Genomic DNA, 21195 nt, shown 5'->3' with positions numbered 1-21195 from the left:
CACATTCCCACTCTGATTTGATGTCATGAATGAATGAGGGTTGAAAGGGACCTCTCATGATGAAAGATCGTCTCATCCAAACTTCTGCTCAGCGCGGGGCTGACTTGACCTGACAGTATGGGATGTTAATATATTATTTGGACAAGTGAATTATATAATTAAAGGCAATTTCTTATTTTATTAGCTTTGTGCTAAATAAAAATGTGCGCACGTAAAGCATGATGTGACAGAAAGACCTTATTTTCTTTGGTTGTAGGACGATGTGCTCTGAAGTGAGATGACCACACATACTGAGTGTGGCCACATACTACAAAAGTCCTCTTTCTTAATTATTGCCATTATGTTTGGTGTTTGCAGTCAGGTCATACTTACATTAGTGAGAAAGCTTTGGTGAATGTGCTCTGGGCATGCAGTACAAGCATAGAAGAAACAGGGTATCTAGTATGCAGATAGGATGCTACTTAAAAATTGATGCTTGATTTTAAGTTACGTTTCTTTGCCTTTTAATGTTTAAAGTGAAAATTTGCATTTTGGACATAATAATGCTAATGATTATTGAAGACATTGTTTTTCAAGATAGGATATTGTACCTTTCCGAAGTTAGTGTGTTTTCCTGTTCTTTCTCTCCATCCTCAGTGGTAAAGCATCCTTAAGATATCTATGAAATTTTCCAGTAGGAGGAACCTTGGCAGCTTAAGCGATGGGATAAGGTCAGGGCCTGGAACTAAACCAGAATGGAGACCCCTTTCTGTAGTGGTTGATGGCTGCAATTTTCTTAAAATGCGTTTTGACAGGTCCAGCTTAACGTGTATCAGTATCATGCCTTACCTTTTCTATGTCGATTTGATATTTATGCCTGCTTTCCCCTTGAGGCTCTACAGAATATAGACAAAGGTTCCCTGTTTGTATCATAAATCAACATTGAATCCACACGCATCTGAGTAACCAGGATCACCTACTGTCTCTGTATCCCCATAACTCACTTATGTTGTTCCAGGGCAAAATAGAGAAGGAAGTTTAAAGGCAAGAGCAAAAGTTGAATGATGTTTAAACCGCTGAAAGGTTCTAGTGCTTCTCAGCATTTTTTTTTTCTTTCTCTATGTGTTTCTTTCCACCAAGTTCTTTTCTATCCAATATGCTGCTGCTTGGATGGTCAGCCTTGTTGCAGACTTCAGAAGACATTCTGGTAGAAGGCTTTTATCTGTAAGGTTTGTTTAAGCAATCATTTCAAAAAAGTTTTTTAAGCAGCCTATTTTTCAAATGAAGACTTTCTGTGACACTAGGGTGGTATCTTCAGTGGCAAAACAAAACAAAAAGCTTCTGTGATAGGATTTTACTGTGGTTTTATAAACTCGTATTAGATAACCTCAACCTGGCTTTGAGATTAATACAGTGGTGTTTATTCTGTGCTTCAGATACTGATCTGAGATGACTCGAACTTAGTCTGTGCAGATCAGCTCTGATGCTTTTTGGGTTGTTTTACAACCACAAATTAGATGAACCTATGTGTGGATAACTACAATGTATTTAGTATATCCTAGTAACTTGACTTCTCTTTTCTCACAGTTGAGAACCTTTATTGTCTTTTACCATCCTGACACTTGGATTTGATATATTACTGTGGTCTCACAACTACCAGCTCTGTCAAGTGTAGGTTTGAACATAAATACCTCAGCAGAATGCACTTTGTGAGGTTTGATGTACATTAAGACAGCTGCAGACGTAGCATTTTGTATGTTTTCATGTACATCTAGAAAACAAAATTGTTCACTGTTTCATGTAGATGCTGCCTACCTATATCTAAAGTAGTTCTAAAAGGGCATTTTTCTTACAGTCTGGCCATAAGATCAGGGGTTGCTTAATTTTATTTCAAGATTGTTCAGTTTATGGCAAATACACATATGAGAATAAGGTACTTGATTTTTCTTTTTTTTTCTTAAGATAGCTTGTGAGAGTCGTAGTCTCTAGCCAGAAAATGATCCTTAAGCAAAGGCTGAAAATGCTGCAGCGAGCGTACATAGCGTTCTTGTAAGCTTTTCATACCGAGAGCGTATACTTATTACAAGGCTGTCTATTCAGGGTAACTGGAATACAGCTACTGAATGGAGAGGCTGACGTGCGTTTGTAACAGGAGGCCAAGGCTCGCGTTTCAGCAGCACTGCTGACGCAGCTGCTACGCTCTCCTTTTCCTGGGCATTTATTCTGGGCTCACCATGGCCTCTCCCATTGGCAGTACAATTTGAGTCCATGGGGTGAACCAAACAGGGGAACTCATCTGGATACAAAACTTCACCTTCAAAATGGTGTTGTAATTTTTCTTCATTCCTGTCATTTTCTTAATCTGGTTTCTCACTTAGTCATACAAACATTTGCTGGCACAATGGGAGGTGCTGTAAGGATGGGAACTAGTGGCAAGAACAGGAAATGACACTGCCATTGAACTGTTGGCTAAATATTTATCTTTTGACATGAAATACCTTTTAATCTTGTAGTCATTCATGAAAGTGTTGAGGAAAAGGCCGATCCAGTTACTTAAGCTACTCTGGAATTTTAGACATAGTACCTACTTTCAATGACAAATTAAAAACTTGAGCATTAGAAGCAGGATATAAAGATTCTAATTTAAAACTATGAGCTTCCAAAAATGCTGCTTTTAAGAACTTTCTTTTCTACGTTTCCCTGCTTTGCCTCATCTTGCCTTTAAAAGGGAGGAGGGGAAAAAAGGAGTGGGGGGAAAAAGGGAGGTTTGTGGATACTTTGTGGATATTTCAAGGTTTCAAATTAACTTACTAGAAACTGATTACTCTTTGATTTTGTTAGCAAGGTAAGATGATTTTACTATATAGATCTTTTTTATTATGTAAAATAGCTAAGGTGACTTCCATAATGCAATGTTGTGCCAAGGCATTTAATGGTATAGTGAAACCATGAGCTCTCAAAGAGGGCAGGTTTTCTATTTAAAATTCTCTCCTGGGAACTGAAAAAGCCAACAATGATGATTAGATAGGAGTGTGTTTCTGTTTGGATGTCTCGTGATTCTTTCTCCTGCTTACCTCCATTCCAATCTTGTTTGATTCAGTTACAGTTTCTGTTCCTGTTGAGTCCTGCTTTCCAAACGTTTAACTATTAGTTGTTTTTGCCAACTTCAGACTGCCTGTTGGCTCACAAAGGAGTTAAAATTGACTGATGAATAATAGTACACTGTATGTTTCTGTGATCATTGTACATGTTTTTCTTCTCCTCTCGTGTTGTTATTAAAAGCCTGGCTCAATAATTGCCATAACTCCTGTATTGAAAAAAATAGCTTTTCGGTCTCTTCTTACAAAAGAAGAAAATGAACGGAGTGAGATTTTGAGCTACATTTACATTTGTAAGATTGCATAAAGATGGAAAGAATCGCAGGTGTCCAATATTCAGAATAAGTTGAAAACCTATGCATGGAAAATGGTATCTGGATATAATTCAAAACTTACTGCTGGTAATTTTAGGGTATGCTCTTATCTGTATTTTGCTTTTTTGTTTAATCAAAATGGAGAAATGGACGAATGAGGGCGTACAAATCCTGTAACATTACAGAAACACGCTTTGATTGTACATTGACTATTGAAAAGGATAAGAGCCCTAAAAGGCATCTGAGATAATAGAACTGCAGTATTTAAGGGTATTGTCATACTGCAGTATTTAAGGGTATTGTCATACTGACACAAAACAAATTCATAATGCCACCTTCAAAGCATAAGATCAGCCAAAATTCCTCTTGGGATTGGTGTGAAATATTTTTAAAAAATATATATTTTTTAATTGATCATCATTTCTATTAAAAGCTAGAGGAAGTAAAACACATACAACAAAACATAAAAAACCCACTCACCTCATGTTCAATCTGACAAGACCATGAATTCGCAACTAAATCATCACTGGGAATTGCTGTAGGAGTATGTCAAAAAGTAATTTCATTGTTATTTATCTCAGGCCAGATTGCATAATTGTGCTTACATCAGTAATTATTTGAGTCCTGCTAATACCTATTTGCTGAGTAGGTTTGGGTGTTCATGTTTCTTTATTATTATTATTTTTTGAGGGAGGAGCTTAATTGAGCAAAATAAAGGTATTTTCATCCAAAAATGGTATTAGTAGTGTAACGAGGAAAAATAGTAATTTGAGATTCATTAGAATAAAGTTAGAAATTCAGTTTAATCCCCGGAGCCTGCAGCCACGCTAACTGAACCATTGAGTTGCTGGCATCGTATTCATTGAACTTTTACAGTCACCTACCAGCACTGACCAACCGCAAGGAAGTGAAAGCAGTCTGCAGTGTAGGATGTGGGTAGCAGATATATTTATGGGCATGTTCTAAAAAGAATATTCTCATAGGGAGAGATGTTTTGCACAAATATTTTAAATTATATAAGTTGATAATGATGTGTAAAAGCTGATGGATTAAATTGTAAGTTTGTGCCCTTGGGAGAGAGGGAAATATTTATACTTCAGCTGCTCCCTACTAGTATGACAGCTATACTTCTAATCTGTTTTTGGTTTAGTTTGTATCTTAGGATCCTGCTAAAAAATTACTGGATTTCTTCCACCATATTTAGGTTCTGTGGTTGCTATCTTACTATCTTCAATAGCAAACTGCAAAGGCTTTGTACTCAGCAAGTTTCAGGTTGCATTAACAGCTTCTGACTGATAGAACCATAAAGCCCCATAGCTTGTGCTATATATATGATTTGCTATGGAGTTGATGCATGTTGCAGTTTTTTCCTCCACTGCTGTAGTCTAGCCTCAGACAAGTTTTAAATACAGATTTTAAATATTGTTTATTATTCTGTATTTTTTAAATGGATAAAAATGCTTCTGTTTACATTAGTGTTCAATGGCTTCTGTTGAGAAACCATTTTTCTCCTGCTGCTTCTTTTTTGGAGCAATGTGTTTATTTTTCCTTGATGCATCTTTGCATCTGACAGAGTTATTAAGTAGCAAGTAAATGAAGGAACTGTAAAAATAAGTGAATTGCTTCACATTTCCCTTCTGTTCGGTTTTGTCCAAACAGGCAATTCCTGTTGGCAATGGGTCTGCTTTGCAGAATGCTGTATAATAAATGTCACAAGAACATTGGTAAGAAACTTCAGATCTGAGTCACGAGGAGGATTGTTTATTTGCTGCTTTGAATAGTCTGTTGCTTGGATCCTTTTTTAAGAATGAAATGCGAATAGACCATTATCACCTGATATTAACCACAGACTCATTCAATTATCAAAATAAACAAATGGGAATAGAATAGTTGAGCTTCAGATATTTTCTTGAGTGCTCAGAGATGAGAGATTTATTCCTCTGTCTGTTGAAAGTCTGTCTCTCGGTGGCTTTCTGATCACAGACTCCGTCTGGCTGTTCTCTAACACACTGTAGTAGTCTGACTGCTGAGACTTCAATTTTCTGCTCTCAGTCCTGATATTTCAGTAACTGTGTGTTGGGATTCTGAGGATCTGCAGAAGGGGAACAGAAGGATTTTTTTAGTACTGATGTTTTGACAACCAATAAAAATAAATAAATAAAAAATCTAAGACCAGTCTATGCTCTTTTATGTATTACTTTCCATGTTAAGATGTCTTTGAATCTTGAAAAGATCCCTGTGTTAGAAATGTTTGCAGTTTGCTCCCTCTATGATATTTTTGGAGGTTGGTTGAACACCTGATGACTTGTGCAGGACTCAAACATAATCAGTACAGCCTGGCTTTTTTTTTTTTTTTTTTAAGTTTGTGTTTGTTTGTTTCCCTGGTGCTCAGATCATTTATGTAGTCTTTTTGTTGTATTCCCGTCATCCAGTCTGGGAGAAAAATAACCATTTAATTCTGCCACATCCAGATTTCCGTCCATCAGTTTTGTTTCTCTAGTTGCCTACAGAGGAATCAGCTTATGGTAAGAATCTGTTCAGGTGTTCCCCTCAAAAGAAGTTAATGCTCTCACTTTTTCCCCTTTATCAGATCTCTACACACTTATATTTATAATTTGAGGATTAGGTGTAAACTTCATTCATTTTCACAGAAATACTCTTAAATGTGAGAACCATTCTGGTTATTTTGAGACTTTATTAGGAACATAAGAATGTATCTTGGGCCAGACCCGAGGCTTATATGCTCTTGTCTATTTTGTTTATGTATTTGGGAGAGAGATCTGCAAACAGCTCTATCTTGTGCCTGTAGTACTTAGAAATGCAATCAAGGACAAGACCAAATCTTGTTAGGGTTTGTATATACCTGGTAATTGGATGAAAATTTACTGTTTTAAGTTGTTCAGTCTTTGGCTACACCGTTAAAACTACTAAAACCAAATGCAATATATGGATATGAAAAATACTGTTCTTATCATCATATTCCTTATAGCATATTATAGTGTGCTTTGGGTTTGTTTTAAGCCGTTTTTTTACCTTACTAGAACCTTCTAACATCTGTTTATGGAACATGAGACGTTTCTCACTGAGCTTTGTCCTTGTTATATTATTTTAATAATGTTTGTCCCTTCACTACTGAAAACAATTGCAATTTCTTAACCTTTGTGTAAAAGTGTTTTCATACTTAATAATTTCAGCCACTCTTTTCTGAATCTTGCTTAGTTCTGTAGTTATCCTAAGGGACGGCGTAAGAAGTATTTCAGAAAAGGCAGATGCACAAAAAAAAAATCTCTGTTTTTAAATGATCTTTTCTTTGTGGTTTTCTATTGGCTTAGGGAATGGCATTGATCTATTAAAAAAAATAAAAAAAAAACAATGATCTTGATAAAACTTTGATTTCTGAAAAGACAAACATAAATTAGAATGCTGTATCATGAAAAGAAGATTTTAAATTACATTTTTCTTACTGAACTCTAATTACACTTTGTGGGTTTTTATTTAAATTTGCCTTCAGCTTTTTTATTATTATTTAGCTTATTCACACTCCTGTAATTTCTCTTTGATTTTTGAACAATGTAAAGGATTTTATCATGTACTTGTTTGGCTATAGTCTTACCCTCCGCTCCCAATTGTCAGCTAATTTTCTGCCATCTAAACTACAACTTCTATTATTGTTTTAGTAGAATTTGCATCTGGCATGTATGATATTGATACCACTACAGTTTCCTCCTTCAGATGCCAAAAACATGTTCCAGATAAGATGGACCTTGGCAACTTAATCTGCTTCATTTTCTTGGAAGGTTAGGTTTATTTATAATACCATATCATAAAGTTATGTGATGTGGGAGTGCTGGAAGGAGACTGAAGAAGAGTTCAGTTAAAAGTTAAAGTCAAAATTCTTCCATGGTGGTAAATAGATTTAATGGTGATGTTCCTCTAAAACAGAAGTGCCAGCCTTTCTGAGTTTTCATGGCAAATTATATGATTTTATTCAAATGCCTACAGCTGTGTATGCATAGCAAATATTCTGTACAATCGGAGCTCTCAAAGAAACAACAATCAGTAAACATGCTTTCCAGTGATGTTCCAGGACTGATGTAGTCTGATAGCAAAAATGGACAAGTCATTTCAGTCTGAGGTATGTTTTAACAGGTACTTTTAACTGTTTGAGTTATACATCTCCTGACCAAGCAAACAGGGATGTAAAACATACAGTGGCAAAAAAAGCAAAATAACATGCAAAATCACAGTAGAATTGTGCTCAGTTGCAATTAAAAGCAATAACTCCGATGCTCAATGTTAAATACAGTAAATGTTGCACCTGGTAAAGGTCAGCTGCGCTGATTGTTCTTTGACTTGTTTGGAAGTGGGCAATGGAACTTTAAACTTCTGAATCATCAGGTCCAATTTTTACTGAGGTGTTTATTTTGAACGTAGAACAGCAGAGATTCATTAGCAATTTACTTGGCAAAGATTATATGTCATCCAAGGCTGAGTTAGTTACAAAGTAGTGCGGGTTTTGCATCCCCAGTTAAAAGCCACAGCAGCAGAACTGCATGTTAAAGAAAATAATAATAATCCTGTGGTGTGAAGTTTTTAGAGCTGCTGCTTTGTGAATAATTATCCTCTGAGGGTGGATGGGATGTTTTCAATTTAGAGCGTTTGTCTGAATTTTCGTTGTCTGCTGTTACTTGAAACAAACCGAGGCGTTAAGGTTGCGTGCTTTATCTTTATATTTTTGGTCGCTAACAGCATCTTCTCCAACTCCACTGCAGTTTCAGGTGCGTAACCGCTCGCTTCCCAGAACCGCTCGAGGGTGACGGTCTCACCTCCCAAAACTGCTGGTACAACCCAAGAAAACGTGTTTTAACCTCAGCCGGCAACGGGCTGTGGCGTAACCGTGAAATAATCCTGTCAGAAAACGCCGCTACACCACCCTCAGTCCTGCCCGGACCCGTTTTTCTCACAGAACCCTTGGGGCGGTGCCGGGACCGCGCTCCCGGCGCCGCCCATGGCCTCGTAGTGTTTACAAACAGACGGTGGAGCCGAGCCCTGCTCCGTTTCTCCGATAAAATCCCCCGGCCACTGGAGCAAAGCCCCCCCGGTGCCCGACTCCAATCTGTCGGAGCCCGGGGCGCCGCCGCCATGAGGCGTTGGGGGCGCGGAGCAGGCTGGGTAGCAGGGCGGGAAGCGAGCTTTCCTCACAGGAGAGACCCCGCGCCTGGGGCGGGGAGTTTGCACGGGTAGACCCCCGTTGACAGCGCTGTCCTGGCTCTCGAAGCCCTTGTTTCCTTTTTTCCGAGGTCATTAGGATGCTGTAGAGTAGGGAAGTGGGGTAGCAAGTGAGATTAAACATCCAGTTTTGGTCTCCTGTAAGACCCCAAAACCAAACCCTGAAACTAGGGGAGAGACATTCATCTTGGGGTCATTTCAAATGGAAAAAACCCTTAAGATGAGGCACTTTTACAAGTGTTACGCTTGCCAGTCTTTTTCTGATGTTACTTGAGTTACGAGATCTGAAAGACTCCTTGGAAGAAAAAAAGGAAGGTCTTTTGAGGTAAAAATGCTATCTTCTATTAGTTCTTAATTTGAGGTAAAACACTATCTTATATTAGCTCTTAGTTTGAGGTAAGACACTCACTATCTTCTATTCTTAATTTGAGGTAAAGCACTATCTTCTATTAGCTCTTAATTTGAGGTAAAACACTATTTTCTATTAATTCTTAAGTCACTTCAAGAGTTGGTTGGGCATTTAACAAGGGAGCTTCACACCATCCTGATCGTTTGGTATTTTTAACATTTTGTGGTAATTGCACGATGCTTTTTTAATACTTAACCTTGACAAAAAAATGCTTTTGAGAAAACTGAATCACAGCATGAATCCTAATAAGTTTTACACACATTGTTGAAGTTAAGCATGTAAGGAGTTCAAGTGTGGTTATCAGGATTACTTAAAAACGCGGTCGTGCATAGCAGCAGTTTTGAGGCTGTGTTGGAGGAAGTTTTTACTGCTTACTAAGGTCTTCTCACCTAGTAAATAGAAAAAAATGTGTGCTTGGCAGGTGCTGAGGAAGGGGATATAAATGCGTGAAGTCTTTATTCAGTTGTGTAGGTTTTGATATTTGAGGTGCTTACCTTGTTAAACTGCACGTGAATGTTATCAAAGAGTGGTTTTGCAAATTTACTTCGTAGGCTTTTGTTTAACAAAAATCAAATCTCACTGAAAGCTTGTGACACTTGCTGTAATAAAAAGATTATGGATAGCCCCTAATGGCTTTTAAAAGCTGTTTAATGCTGCTTGTGTCAAAGTAAGCAATTAAGGTCACTTAATCCATTAGATTATTCAACAAGTTGCTCTGGTAGCATCCCATGTGTTTGGATTGCTGACAATGTGCGTCTTGAGAAGGCTGCTTCACAGCTTTGTAGCCCTCTGTACAGAGCACGTGTAACATGGGAGCTGAGGAAAGAAAACCTCTGGTTATATGACAATTCACTAGCCCCAAGCACAAGCAGACTGTAAATGGACACCCTTGTGTTGTTATAGCATGGGCTTCAGAAAAAAAATCACATCCCATGTAGTCATTTAACGGAAGCTTGCTAATTAAAATAGTATTAATAAATTATATCTTATATAGTGTTTATACATTCCTGTTAAACTTCAGTCAGATTGTTGTAAGGTTGGAGGGTGAAATAAGGTTTGCTGAGTCTCAGCTTCTGTGGTGCAAACACACTGCTGCATAATTTGATGTGAACTGGAGAGCATTTGGCCACTTAGTACAGAGGGCTGGGAGTGGCAAAGTGCAGAGGCTGCTTTGAGACCTTTGTTTGCTTCAGGGGCGATGGCAGCACCTTGGAACTTCAGAAAACTAAATTTTGGTCAGTAGGTTGGAGCCCCAGTCAGTCCTCAATAGTCGAGGTAGCCATAGGGCAGATGGGGGAGAATGAAATCTTTTTGCTTACCCTCAAAGATGATGGGGAAAAATTGATGGAATAATATATATCGGCTGTGTAGCTCCAAGATAAGGACCAAGTTACGTTCACTCAGTGAATTTCTGGGGAGTGCAGAAGCTCAGAACAGCTCAGGAGAACTGTGTGTACATTGAATGGTTCTTCCACTTCCAACTGCTCCGCTCCCTACTTTATCCAACAGAAAACAGAACTACAAGTGGGCAGGTTGGAATGACCTTAAAACTGTGATTTTGTATGGTCACAAAGAAAGTGACTAAGTCTGCACCACTTTAGAAAAACATTGGCAGAAAGTTGTCAGCAAGATCTTAAAATGAGTATTACTTTTGACAACAGAATTTGTTGTTTGCTCTACAGTGTTGGAAATAGGAAAGTAAACAGACTTTCTGCTAGACACTTTCCATAGGGTAGCATACTGATCATTGGACACTCAAAGTATTTTCAGTGTATATTATAAAGCGCTACTTGGCATTCTGTGTTAGCAACTGTTCTCTACCCTGTTTCATTATGAAAAGAACAGGAACTAATATCAGCTTGTGAGTTTAGGATTGGATGTTATTAATAAATTAACACAAATTAAACAAAGTTGTGATTCACATAATGGAAAATGTTAAAGCATCATTAATGCTTCGAAGTTTTGCAGATTGAGCAACCATAAGAGCAGTAGAAAGTGCTGCTGGCCTGATGGGAATCTACCTGGCGGCTGTCCCAATCGGCCTGTTTCCTCTCTCTGTGGGTGTGGGAGTGTGTTAGGAGATGGAAATCCATTGGTAATGTTCAGCCGGCATACCCCTCAGGATCCTCCCACCAATTGTTAGCAAAGCAGGCACAACATTGCTATAGTCAGACCACAGCCAAGACATTAAAAAAACAAAACAAAACAAACAAACAAACAAAAAAAAAAAAACGTTGAGAATCTGGGAGTCATAACTGGCTCTCTGATGCTGCATCTTTTCCGTGCCAAACATATGTTGGTATAGAAGAAACTCTGATTCTAAATAACAAAGTGTGGGCAAGATTTAACTGAAGTTTTCCGTAAAAGAAACCAGCTCTCTCAATGTTGCTATATTTTTCACTGTGTCTGATGTGATAAGGCAATCAGATATATATGGACGTAACTGTTCTGGAACTGTACTGTAGTTGTTTATAGCAAGTGTTGACACAATCCCAGGAGTAAAAATAAGGTTTGCCAGACCTTGCAGGTAGCGTGCACCGTGAGCTGTTCTGGCTCATACATGTAGGATTTCTACAGTTAAAGCTCTGTTGGCTCAGATGTGCAAAACCAGAAGTTTGAATTCCAAATTTAGTACTGGATGTTTGTTAGTGAGTTGATTGGTTTTAACTAGAGCATAAGGATGTTTTTAAAGATTATTACTAATACTTGCAGAGCATTTATGTACCACTGAGGAAAGTATTTACATCTTCTGAATTAATAAATGAACTCCAGTACTGTCTGGGAAACAAGCACAACTTAACTGCTAGAAAACATTGTACGGCTATCTGGGCTGTTGCGATGAAGAGTGTGCCGTGTATACATCTGTTTGTAGACATAAATAATTTCTAGCACCCACTTCACCGTTTATAGGCAAAAGTGCTTAATTGTTTTCTTCTGAATCCTGACAGTGCCTGGCCTTTGTAACAGGAGCACTGCAGGCGTGTTGACAGGGTTTTGGTCAGGTATGCTGTTCCCGACGCAGGTGCTACGTTTGAGTGAGTACAACTACTGCCTTCCCTTTGGGAACCTGTAATATTCTCAAGTAAAAAATGCTTATGTGGGTTCTTGATCACTTTTTCATATTTTCTGTGACATTTCTCCCTTTGATGTACTCTGACCCTCAACGAGGACTCTGTTACAGCGATTAGCGGTCTAATTCTGTTTCGTCATGTCAGATCACTTGCTTACTTTCTTGTGCCCTAGTTCTTGGGAGAAAACTAGGGCTGAGTCAGGTGTACGCTCAAATAGACTGTCTCGCCTGAAACTTTTAAATTTAAAGCACTGCACTTGTATGGTATGGATGTTATGTGCTCAAGCTGGGGAGTTGCCTCTAGTATCACCCCCCTCTCAAAAGGCAGTCAAATCGCTGTGGTACGCAAAACCCAAGAAATCGTTTGAGGCTGACGGGGGGAGTTCCCACACACAGCTTTTCAGCTGCCAACTCCCCCCCCCCCCCCCCCCCCCCCGGGGGGGGGGTCTCCCCCCGCCTGCACTGCCGGGGTCGGGCTGGTTTCCCCCCGCTCGCTGCCCTGCAGCCAGTCCCGGGCATGTGCTGCCCGCCCGACCTCGGCTGCGGGCGGGGCCAGTGGCCTCCCTCCGCGGCCCGGCGTTGCCTCCCGCAGGTGCCCCCGGCCCTGGGAGGAGGAGAGGGGCTGCGGGGGGGGGGCGGCCGCACACCGCCCCGGCGGGCAGAGCGAGCGCGCCCCGCCTCGCCTCCCGGCCCCGTTCTGCCCCGGCGCGGGGGGCGCTGCCCGCTGCCGGCTCCGCTCCGGGCTCGCGGCTCCGTTCCGCGTTTTGCAGCCCTCCCCCGCGCTCCCGGCCCCCGCCACCCGAACGTGCAGCGCGGCTCCGTCCTCAGCGCCGCTACTCATTGGCCGCGCCGCCATAGCCCCATGGGCGTGCGGGCCGCCCATTGGCCCGGCGCCGCCGTCCATCAGCGGGCGGCGGAGTGCGTCAGGGCGGGCGGGGGGAGGAGGAGGAGGAGGGGGGAGCGGCGGCCCCTTCCCTGCCTGTGGCTGGCGGCGGCTGCGGCTGCGGGGCCGGTGCGGGCGGAGGGGCGCAGCGGAGGGCGGCCTCGCTGCCTCGCGGCCTCCCGGCCTCGCTCCCTCCCTCGCTCGCTAAGATGGCGGCGGCGGCAGCGGCGGCGGCCGTGGCGCGGCTGGAGGGCCGGGAGTTCGAGTACCTGATGAAGAAGCGCTCGGTGACCATCGGCCGCAACTCGTCGCAGGGCTCGGTGGACGTGAGCATGGGCCACTCCAGCTTCATCTCCCGCCGCCACCTGGAGATCTTCACCGCCGCGCCCCCGCCGCCGCCGCCGCCGCCGCCGCCGGCCGGCTCCGACGGGCCGCCGCCTCCTGCGCCTCAGGGCGACCCCGCAGCTGCTGCCGCTGCTACCGGTGGCGGCGGGGGGGACTTCTACCTGCGCTGCCTTGGCAAGAACGGCGTCTTCGTGGACGGCGTCTTCCAGAGGCGGGGGGCGCCGCCGCTGCAGCTACCCCGAGTGTGAGTACACCGGGGCCGGGCCTGCCGCCTGCCCCCGCCCGGCCGCGCTGCCCCGTGCTCCCCCCCGGGTGTCGCGGCGGGGTGCTGCGCCCCCGGCTCGTCTCCGTTCGGCAGCCACCCGAGGGATGACAGCGTCGCCGTGCCGGCCGTCTCTTAGGCCTCCTTCCCCGACGCCCCTGCTCCCCTTGCGGCTCCAGGGCAGCAGCCCCTCGGCCGCGTCCTCCCCGCCGTGTGCCCGCACCGCCGCCCCCCGTGGCCGGCCCTTCGGGCCGCTGCGGAGCCAGGGAGTCCGGGGCTGGCGGCTGACAAACGGTGACCCTGCTCCAGCGCCCTGTCTTGCACGGAGCTGCTGTGAGTTTGGGAGCAAAGCTGTCTGCAGCAGTGCTCGGAGGTATTGTAATGAGCAAACAGAACTGGATACACCCTTGAGTATTGTTTACGTGCTTCAAAGGGAACCAGTCAAGTGGTTATCCGCATATCTGGGATTTTTGAATTGAGGATCGGTGCTGAGTAAACCTTGTGACGCCCTCGGTGCTTTTACTGAATGTAGAGGGTTTATTATTTTTTTTCTTTTTTTTGGGGGGTGGGGAGTGAGGAAATGCCTTCAGATTTTTTGTGGTGGTTTCTGCTCTTTGACAGATTGTACCAGTGATTTTTTTTAATGGCTAAACCGAATCATCCACGTGAAATACTTTCACTAGTCCTAGTGTTCTAAGACTTGTTTCCGTATGTGACAGTAAATGCATCAGGAGTCTTTAAACGGTAATACATTCCTTTGCTATTAGCAAATATTAACTGTCCTTGCAAAATAATTTTCTAGAAGAGTACGTGAGGCCTACCTACTGTGGTTAAGGCTATGTTGAGCTGTAAATAAGTGATCTGTGTTCTGAGGAGTCTCGTGGGAAAAGTGAAAGTGTTTTGGCTTAGAATAATTTTAGGTAGCTTGACTAAGAAGTACCTAAAAGGTTATGAGTTTTAGCTTTACAAAGCACGTGCTGTTGGTGACACGTTCTTAACGTCTTACAAGTTTTTAAACTTTCTTTAGGGCTTTGATGGTTTATATTTTCCACTTTGACATCTTAGCGTTAGTTTCCCCACCTTGTTTCTCTGTAAAAAATCAAATTGTCTTACCTTTCTGCTTTCTAGGAAATGCTCATTCTGAAAGGCTTTAACGGTGCCAATATGCGTGGAGTTGTATAATCGTGAATACAGTCGGATGACTTGTTTGACCTTTAACTGTAACTTCTATTTTTGCTTTCTGCTTTTTAATATTAATAATCGTTTGGCATGTGGTTAGTGTATATTTTAATCTAAAACATTTATGAAATACAGATCAAATACTTCCTTCTTCATAAACGGTTTGGTGCAATATACTAATTGTAAGTAAGTCATTGTGCATTACATATGTTGATTGCAACCAGTCTAGAATTAGTTTGAGTAATTTAGTTAGTAGCATTCTGTTAAATGCTTAATTTCTCAGGAAAAAATTACTGCTGCTTCATGCTGTCCATGTAATTGTTGTCTCGTAATTTATTTTTTTTCTGTCAGTGTTGTCTTTTGAAGGGGAAGAGAATACTGAAATATTTTTTGTGCCACTTTTTTTAATGAACAATGATGAAAACTTCTCTGCAATTATTTTTTTTTTCATGAGTGTACGTAGGTGGTGCTTACAGAAACTACACTTGCTTGAAACTTACTGTGCTCAGTGATTACACCATTTCTTAGACTGCATGCTTGTAGCTTTCCGTTTCAAGATCTGTAAGCCAGTTAAAGTAGTTATTTCCTTACAAAATATAGGTGTGATCTTCCAATAAATCGTGTAAATAAAAGGTGGCATACCTTCAGTCCTGGCTAGAAACAATGGAGCAGTGTGTGCACTGAATGTACTCGGATTTCTTTAGTCAACAAGCATGGGGACGAGTTTTAGCTTGAAGGGCAGGCACATTCAACAGGGTCATAGTTAAATCGGTGGTTAAGCTCAAATGCTGCTTTATTGCTTTTTTAAAAATACAGAACTTCTTAAGAGAAGAAAAGTCTTACTGGTGTTGTATAGGGAAATAGTAGTTTCATTATTTACAGAGTTGGTTTTTTTTTTTAGCATAGGCGTCTTCAGACAAATTCAAAGCAGACGTTATCTGCTTATGGCAAGTCATTACTGTGAATTGCTGATGACTAATAACGTTGTAGCTGTGTTCTTGAGTTTCATTGTAGATTTAACTGGTCACACTGAAGATGATCTCCCTGATTTTAAGAATCAAACTTAGTTACTGTGTAATGTACGCATTAACTGACCTGAAACGTGACTGGAAGGAAAGCAGTTTTGGTGTGAGTTGAAGATTGATGATTGCTAACCTCCAGCTCAAGTAATCACTAGATCTATTTTTGGTGGTGGTGGTTAATCCTGCAGCGTTGCCAGTAATATGCTTTGCCTATGACTACGCAATCACTTGTATTTTATTTTCTTTAATGGCAGGTGAGGTTAAAACAAAAAAATACAGAGTGGATTGTTCTTTCTGTTGGTTTTGAAAAAATCTTGGAAACTAAGAATGAAGCATCCATCTCTGTCACTAATAAATAGTGACTTACAGATGACTCCAAGTGAAATATTGTTACAGACTTGAACTGTCTTATTTAATTGTCCCTAATATTTACATGTGATTCATGTCTCCTTGGCCATTTTTGATTTCAGCACAGTGTTTAAACATGATTGCATTAATAATGTTACTGAACTTCCTGTTTTTGGAAGGGAAAAGCAGAAATACAACTCTAGTCTCCTGCAAACCACACGTTTTAAACATCTGGGGAAATTAAGTTATTAGAGTCTGCTTATACATGCTCTAATAAAGGCATCTTTCTTTCTACAAATAAAAATGCCAGTAATGCAGAATTACTGCGCATTTAGATAACTGTTCTGGTCACTATTTTTAATGTTTCCCTGGAAGCCTCACTCACGGTTCAAACATTTCAGTTATCAAGCAGGAGGTAATATCAGTGGGAAGTGTGTTTTTGTTTTTCTGATTCTTGACAGACTCACATACGTCCTTGTGTGTATACAAACCAGCTGTCATCTTGTTAGATGATTAAAATGGACGCTAGGGAAAAACTAGCCTTTTTTTTTGTTCATGTCCAGTAAGTAGCTCTCCTGTCAAGGTCATAATGCACAGAGGCATGGGATTGAACGAGTGTTAGAACCGCATGTTAAATGCACACAAATCTGAGCAATTCAGTTAAGTCTCTTGCAGCTACCTTGAAGATCCATGGACTGTCACTGCTGCAGCTTATAAAGTCCATGTTTTTTAATTGTTTTCATTTGATGCTTGTCAAATTTCCCCTGACTTCAGTAAAAGCGTTTTAGGATATATCACTAGATAAATAATAACATTGATGCTTGACTTTTGAGGTACTTGTTTTGAAAAATACCTTTTATGTTGGGCACAGCAGCTGTTGGTGACAGAGCTCTTGCATACAGCTTTTGGAGAGGCAGGATTGCAGACAGATGTAACAGTACAGCTGGAGAAAAACAGACTGACTTTTGGGTACAGTTTAGCTCTGAAAAAGGTTTGTTGTCTGTGTCGTTCCACCCCCCACCCCCTTTTTTTCTTTCATGTTACAGTCAGTAGCTTGGATGTACTTTGCATGGTAGCATTTGAATTCACAAAGATCCTGACATTTTAGGCCTGACAGTTCTAAGACAGAGTGTGTTCATTCGGACAAAAACATATTTTGTAGATTAATGGTTATTTTTAGCTTTGGTCTTGTGGAAGTAGATTTGGGAATCATAAGACAAGATGCCACTAGCACTGGAGCAGTATCTAAGGCAGAGCAAAGATGCATCCAGTCCGTTACCTGTCTTGAGGAGCGGTCAGCAGCAGATGCCTAGGGAGGAGTATATAAAAATGGACAAAAGCAAATAGTTATGCTTCCCTTGTTTAATCTTTTGGATCGCAGTTAGGTTTGATTTCTTTCTGAGTTAAAAACCATTTAGTGTTTACATTTTTTTTTTTTTAACGACTTGCTCTTTTTTTCCCCAAATCTCTTTAAACTTATATCCACATCACTTTTGGCGCTGAGTTCCACAGCTTAATTTGGAGCCTGCAATGTTCTTTTTTGCTGAGCTTTTTGAGCTTTACACCTGGTAATTTCATTTGATGCAACTCAAGTTAGCTCTTTTATAAGAAACTGTAAATAATTGTCCTATTCTGTCATTCATTTTATAGACTTCTTTATGTTTACTGAGTATAGGAGCTCTTACACTAAACAATGTCGAGTGCATCTCACTTTAGCTTAACACCTATTGACTAATCCTAAGGCAGGTCTATATGGCTGAAAACTAAAAATACATCTGTTTGTGTACTAGTGCTTTTTCCCTTAGCGTACAAAGGGCTGAATCAATATTTTTAGTTTGGTGTTGTGGTCTGGAACTACAAAGTGCTTTTTAAGTAGTTGAAGCTTTCCTGGTGATGGAAGCCAGTAGCTCCTGAACAAGGATCAAGTATATCCACTAAGTAAACTCCTCAGGATTTTTTTTTTTGTGTTCAGCATTACACGCGCAGGATACTGCAACAGATTGTAAAGAACCTCTAATATATCAGTGTGCTTTTTTTAATTTTTGGCAGTTGCTTAAATTCTATGCAGAGTTGTGATTGCTATATGCATTGTGGTTGCACACATGCTCAACGAAAATTTTTCGCTGGAAACAGCTCAGGTTTGGTTTACCAGCTGAGAGGAAAGGATTGTAGTATCTCCTTAGATAGTGCTAGCTGCTGATTTAGGAAGAATGTTGTTTGCTTTTTCTTTCTTTTTTTTTTTTTTTTTTGGCTTGAGCTTGGTTCATGTTTTAAAGAATTGCTTTATGAATATAAATGTTAGGAAATCAAACAACTTTTTTTTTTTTTTTTTTTCCAAGGAATATAGTTGTAAGGATAGATCAATTACATCAGGCTGGATTGGCACCTGCTTTTTCCCTTTTTTGATAACACTTCTGATAGATACAGTTGCTCCTAAGGAAGACAGCTGGCTGAATTGTTTGTGAGACCTTCTAATTGATTTGGGTTTAGAGGAGTGTGAAGGAGTTCCATACTGGAATTAAAACTATGAATTACTTAGAGGTTATCTCACAGCAAAGAACTAAAATATTGGACTTGGCTGTGACTTAAAAATCAGACTCCAGAAACTTTTATTTATTTTCTGTAGCAGACACTGTGTCCCATGGTATAAGAAATAATAATCTTAACTGGCTTATGTTTATGGGTCTTTTTTTGGCTACTTTAAAGTAAGATTCTCAAATGTCAGGCTCAGTGGCAGTAGTGTTCTCACTGTAACCAGATCTGATTGAAAGGAATGTAGGAGGAAGAAGGTAGAACGTGTACCATTTGAAATGAAAATAGAGATGAGTATGAAGTTTCTGTAGTCATCATTTGTGTAACAGTTGCTTCTGTCATCTCATTTTTTTCACGTTTCTCTCTCAGCTGAACACACCTTATAAGTGAAATGGCTTTTGTTACTGAGACAATGCTACGAATTGTCAGACACCAGTCGGGTAGCTGAGGTACAACTCACTGGTTTGGATTTGGATTAAGTTGCACATGCCTTATGTTTTCTGTTGGTGTGATTGATATGCAGAATTGAGTACGGACATCTTGTACAGTTCTACTGATCTTAGGAATGGTACAAGAAATAATATAAAGCGGGAAATCACCGTACAAATTGGTGGTTTTCCTCTCATTGCTTTCCAGTTCTGACGGAAGCATAATTAGTGTTGTTGTGGTGTAACGGTGTGAAGTAAGGATTAAAACTGTCTGTTCTATGAATCTGTAGTTGAAAATGAATTTTGAGATTCTTACCTTCAGTTACATTAATGAGGTAAGAGCTGTGTAAATTAAACTGGTCTTTGCTCTGTACTAATTAAATCAAAATACAATCCTGTTTGTCTGTTGTGAAACACCCTAGTTTTGAGCAGGGAGAGACAACTTGTGCTATCAGATGAGTATAAGGAAAGTAAGGTAATGTTTCACCCTTACTTTTCAAAATGAATGTATGTGATTAATTTGCTTATAATCAGGAAATGACATTGTCTTCTAAATATTAGTCCTTCATGAAGGTACATGTGTTTTAGCGAATGATTCTACTGTGGAGGAATTCTGCTGCTGTTTGGTGTTTTTCTTCAAGCATATGTAATTCTCACGCACTGAGCAAAGAATTTTTTGTCACGGTCATGCCTCAAGCATTCAAAGTAAGATGACTGTGCATCTGATTTACTGTATTTTTCTGTAAATACAGCAGTACCCTCAAGACCCCTTAAGCCCCATTATCTTATGTAAAATTATGTACAACACTGGGAAAAATCAAATATAATTTCAAAGAAAATTGCAGATTTCTCATGTAGTAGCATGAAGTCGTGTTTTGCAGAATATGATGAATTTTCACGACAGACTTGAGTGCTAGTGTGCTCTATGGAACTTCATACTGAAATCCTGGGAAGGTGGTGGTTGTGTGTACTGTCTTGTTTATTTTCATGATAAAAAGTTGATGTGTAGTGACATTTGTTTTCTGCGACTTCCTGCCTTTAAGGAATTTTTTGACCTAGATAAAGCAGTTGGGAGGGGAGGAACCATATTTACTCTGCAGCTATTCCACACTGGATGGCAAGAAACTAAAAATTATATTATTCTGTTAAGATTTCATCAAAGTTACTGTGTCACTGAGGAATGCTGGGGCTTTACTAGGTTACTTGAAATCTGCTTTTGTGATAGATATTTTTTCATAGGGGTAAAGAATGTCTCTCAGTGATTGGAGTCTGTGTTTCTTCGCGTTTGTTTGTGTGGTTGTGCTGCAGCTATTGATTGTGCTTGGGCGGTGTTCTGTACTTTCTCACCAGTACTGCGAATTGTAAACATTTACAAAGGAGCATCTTTGTGTGCTGTAGAGCTGAGTATTTGTGGAAGTAAAATTTTCAACATTCAAAATCAGTATTCAGTAAATGAATCTTTATATAAACGTATCACCTTTTTGTTTGCCCATGTGCATCAAATACAATGAAAAACATGAGCAAACTGACATAATTGTGTCCATGCTAAACTGCAAATATTCCAGCTAGCTTCAGTGAGACAGCTCACGTGAGTAATGATGCACATGCGATACAACATTTTTAGAATAAAAGCTAAAAGTTTAAAAAACAAATCAAACCAGAGGCATGTCATTATCAAAGCTTTATGAAGTACAACAAAATTAGTATAAAGTTGACTGGAATTAGTTTTAATGCAGTGTTAATTTAAGGTTTTACATAAAAAGTTAAGGAAGGGGCCTGCAGCTGGACCCCTGCTGGAAGCAGAGATGACTTCAGCATCAGATCAGATGGCTCAGCACCTTGTCTGTTTGAGCTCTGAGTATCTCCAGGACTAGGAAATGGTTAACTATGAGGGGGTAGTTACACAAACATTTCATTTTGAAAAATATTTTCCATGCAGAATTTTGGGAATACACAGGTTTGCTATCATAATGTAAAACTTCATGCCAAGTCATGAAAAAACTACTTGGTCACTATTTGATGTTTCTACTTGATACTTTCATTGGTGATCTAAGTAAATGCATCTGCTGATAAATATTTACTGATATTTACAATGTT

General features: G+C 40.4%; 1 protein-coding gene across 2 annotated transcripts in view; it reads left to right on the top strand.

Annotated features, from left to right (window-relative positions):
* FOXK2 (forkhead box K2) overlaps positions 1–21195 on the top strand; it is a 70140-nt gene that overhangs the window by 9184 nt on the left and 39761 nt on the right. The window contains exon 1 of one of the 2 annotated variants that reach the window (XM_035342735.1): positions 13026–13571. The exons of the other annotated variant lie outside the window; for it this stretch is intronic. Coding sequence (XP_035198626.1) covers positions 13192–13571 — 380 coding nt within the window. The 5' untranslated portion in view covers positions 13026–13191. Of the gene's footprint in view, positions 1–13025; positions 13572–21195 lie in introns of those variants that run through there. 2 annotated transcript variants of the gene reach the window in all.

The sequence above is a fragment of the Oxyura jamaicensis genome, chromosome 18, assembly GCF_011077185.1.
Source record: "Oxyura jamaicensis isolate SHBP4307 breed ruddy duck chromosome 18, BPBGC_Ojam_1.0, whole genome shotgun sequence".
Classification (NCBI taxonomy): Eukaryota; Metazoa; Chordata; class Aves; order Anseriformes; family Anatidae; genus Oxyura; species Oxyura jamaicensis.
Note: the sequence above shows the minus strand (reverse complement) of the source record. Positions and strands in the feature narration are given on the sequence as shown.